Genomic DNA, 4,213 nt, shown 5'->3' on the forward strand with positions numbered 1-4,213 from the left:
ACGACACAACACTAAGTTGCATAGTGATGCCCCATTTATCCCTCCTGCCTCAGCGAATGAACAGTCACCATCTACACAAAACCAATCTGTTGTAACGTACGTTGAACATGGTAACAACAATTCTACTGCAAAGAAGCAAATAATATTAGCTACTGCACTGATCAATTTAACAAATGCAGCTGGCCACCAAGTTCAGTGTCGTGCCATCTTAGACTCTGGGTCTCAAGTCTGTCTGATAACAAAGGAGTGCGCATCAAGATTAAATATCAGTCTTGTTAAAAGCTCGCTATCGATAGCAGGTATCGGGTCGGTATCTGCCAAAACAGGCACAATGATAAGTACTACAATGTGTTCAAGACTTAATGACTTTGAAGCATTCATTAACTTCCATGTAATTGATTCGATTACTAACAGCTTGCCCACTCACCGTATTGACATGGAACCACTACATATTCCACACACTATTAGTAGCTGTTTAGCCGACCCTCGTTTCAATGAACCAGCTTCAATTGATATTCTACTTGGTGCAGAGATATTCTATGAATTGCTAATTGGTGAAAGTATGAAGATTAGTCCACTTGTAACACTTCACAACACCAATCTTGGTTGGGTTTTTACTGGATCAACTCAAATCAATAATGTGCAACCACTATCAAAAATCTTTCTTCTACGTCATAGCAATCAGTCAGCTATAGCTCTCATTGCCCAATCATGCTCGAACAACTTATCATCTGAGGCATGGGCTGAAGATCATTTTAAAAATAACGTTTCTCGTGACGATCGTGGTCGCTTTGTGGTAAGATTACCGTTTATTCAAGATCCATCAGTTTTAGGTGATTCAAGATTCATGGCACAGCAACGTTTCTACAATCTAGAACGCAAATTGTTAAAAAACCCTTCACTTGCTTCAGATTACAAGGATTTCATGAATGAGTACCTTGAATTGGGCCACATGGAGAAGGCTCAAGATACTGATTGCCCCACATATTATCTTCCGCATCACTCAGTGTTCAAATCCAACAGTTTAACTACAAAAATGCGTGTAGTCTTTGATGGTTCTGCTACATCTAAATCCGGGCACAGTCTCAACGACATTCTACTATGTGGACCAACTGTGCAACCTGATTTAATTTCTATAATTCTGAGATTTCGAATCCACAAAATTGCTCTTACTGCAGACATAGCCAAAATGTACAGGCAGATACGGGTCTCTCCCGAAGATTGTGATTTTCAAAGAATATGCTATAGAGAAAGTCCTGCTGAACCATTGAAAGACTATAGGCTTTTAACTGTCACTTACGGTACCAGAGCTGCATCATTTCTTGCCACTCGTTGTTTACTTGAGCTAAGTTACAATGTCAAAAATCATGCAGTCCAGCGCGCTATTCAACAAGATTTTTATGTTGACGACTTACTAAGTGGCGGTCAAGACGAAACTGAGTGTTATGAACTTTTTCAAAATTTATCTAATGAACTTGACAAGGCTGGCCTACCCCTTCGCAAGTGGTGCTCAAACTCAAAATCAATTATGTCGAAAATGTCAGTTCCGGAACGAGATCCTACTTATCTGTTGTCTATCAATGAAGAAGATACTGTTAGCACACTAGGTCTCACTTGGCAACCAAGTAATGACTGTTTCAAATTCATTTTTAAGGATTTGTCAAGACCTTTTCACATGACTAAAAGAACACTATTATCCAACATAAACAGTGTTTATGATCCAGTAGGATTCCTAACACCTGCCCTGATTCGAGGAAAAATGTTTATGCAACAGTTATGGTCCTCAAAGTTGAACTGGGATACACCACTGTCCACTGAACTCCAAACCAAGTGGACCAATTTCTATCAAAGTCTCAAGTTCTTGGAGCAGTTATCAATACCGCGTCGCGTTCCATTTGATAATACCACATCAGTCCAACTGCATGGTTTCTGCGATGCATCACAAAATGCTTTTGGTGCTTGTATTTACTTTCGATCAACTACCACATCGCAATGTCAACTATACTGTTCTAAGTCCAGAGTAGCTCCACTGAAGCCCAGCACAATTCCACGATTGGAACTTTGCGGAGCCCTTCTTTTAGCAGAACTGGTCAGCATGGTTATGAGAGAACTAAAACGTATCAAGATTCATTGTAACCCTAGTAATGTAATCTTATGGTCTGATTCATCTATTGTCATATACTGGATCAATAGTGACAAACCACTCAAATCCTATGTCTCCAACAGGATAGCACAAATATTGGATCTAACCCAACCCACACAATGGCGTCATGTACCAACGGCCACCAATCCTGCAGATGTAATTTCCCGTGGATGCTCAGCTGAATCACTTTTGTCAAATGAACTTTGGTGGAACGGTCCCAAGTGGTTGAGCCAGGCTGAGGACCTGTGGCCGTCTAATAATGTCATCCATACTGATTTACCTGAAGTAAGAATAGTTCGTCCAGTTCTTGTAGTGAGTCAGTCATCAGAATGTCAATTCGAAGAAAGATATTCTTCTTGGTCTAGATTGAACCGAATTACCGCATATATTCTAAGATTTTGCCACAATGCTCGCACTAAGTTGATCTCTGACCGGTTATTAAATTCACTAAGTGTAACTGAAATATCCAATGCCGCCACAGTGTTGCTGCGAAAAATGCAGTCCATCTCATTTGCACCAGAAATTGCCGAACTTAAGTCCAGTAGGCCTGTTGGACGTCGTAGTGCGTTGCGTACACTGAACCCATTTATTGACCAGGATGGTCAAGTGCGAGTTGGAGGCAGACTCATCAACGCTGACATTGCATACACCAGCAAATGCCCAATTGTACTACCAGCAAAAGGTACAATCACAAGACTTATCTTTGAATACGAACACAAGCGTTTAATTCATATTGGCCCTCAAGGATTACTGGCAAACATTCACCTTCGTTACTGGCCAATTCGAGGTCGAGCTATTGCAAGTCAGACTGTTCGGCGCTGCATAATTTGTTTTCGTTCCAGTCCATCCCTGACTGCTCCATTCATGGCACCACTTCCACCTGAAAGAGTCAATGTCGAGGGTCCCTTTGCCAAAACCGGCGTCGATTTTTGTGGACCAATCATGATCCGAAGTGGGATACGTAGAGTGGTCAGCATCAAATGTTATGTTGCGGTATTTGTCTGTTTTGTAACTCGTGCTATCCACTTAGAGCTTGTTAGCGGACTTACTACTGAAGTCTTTCTAGCATCTCTAATGCGTTTTTTATCTCGTCGTGGCCTTTGTAGTCACATCTATAGCGATAATGGCACAAACTTCATAGGAGCCAACAAGGTCTTACATTCATATTTTGCACCAGTCAAGGGACAACGCACAATTGAAGACTCTCTTTCCGATTTAAAGATTCAGTGGCACTTCATACCCCCCTCCGCTCCCCACTTTGGTGGTCTCTGGGAGGCGGCTGTGAAATCTGCCAAAAGACATTTGCTGAAGGTAACAGCAATGGGCCTTCTCACGTACGAGGAAATGCACACCTTGCTTTGCCGAATAGAGGCCATATTGAATTCTCGCCCGCTATCACCGATGTCCGATGATCCATCCGATCTTAATCCTTTAACCCCGGCTCATTTTTTAATAGGAAGAAGTCTAACGCAACCAGCTGAGCCTGACAGTACTGGAATTCCACTTAATCGAGTGAAAAGGTGGGAGCTGGTGAAATTGCAATCACAAACTTTTTGGAAAAGGTGGAGCACGGAGTATCTTCCACAACTCCACAAAAGAGGTCAATGGTTATCAAAAAAGGACACTATTAGAGTCGGTTCATTGGCCATTTTAAAGGAAGACAACCTACCGACACTCCAGTGGAAAATGGTTAGAATCACCAAAGTTCATCCTGGACCTGATGGCATCATTCGCGTAGTAACTATCATTAACTCGGCTGGTAGGGAGTTCCAGCGTCCAGTAGTAAAAATTGCAGTACTGCCCAGCAATCAAGAGGAAGAGGATGCAGCATAACAACTCTTCACTCATTGACCCTTTAAAATGTATTGTTTTACAAGCATTCTACTGCTTATTCTGTTTGTTATTATTATTCACTCCAGCAGTTATTTTATGCAATTGATCAACATTATGTTTACTTAAATTCTGTTCTTTATATTTCGTGTGTTATATCTCCTTTTGAAAGGTCTTAGTCCTTTCAAGGGGGGAGAATGTTCGCGCCAATATGGCAATTCAAATTAATTGTATTTGTTT

At 41.4% G+C, this 4,213-nt stretch overlaps 1 protein-coding gene across 1 annotated transcript; it reads left to right on the forward strand.

Moving 5' to 3' along the window:
- Positions 1-53: 53 nt before the first annotated feature.
- Positions 54-3,976, forward strand: LOC111028114 (the record flags this gene model as incomplete). Its single annotated transcript, XM_022306651.1, has 1 exon — positions 54-3,976. A coding segment is annotated over one exon (3,923 nt), but the record flags the coding sequence as incomplete, so codon positions are not given.
- Between the last annotated feature and the right edge of the window lie 237 nt (positions 3,977-4,213).

The sequence above is a fragment of the Myzus persicae genome, unplaced genomic scaffold, assembly GCF_001856785.1.
Source record: "Myzus persicae strain clone G006 unplaced genomic scaffold, MPER_G0061.0, whole genome shotgun sequence".
Taxonomy (NCBI): domain Eukaryota; kingdom Metazoa; phylum Arthropoda; class Insecta; order Hemiptera; family Aphididae; genus Myzus; species Myzus persicae.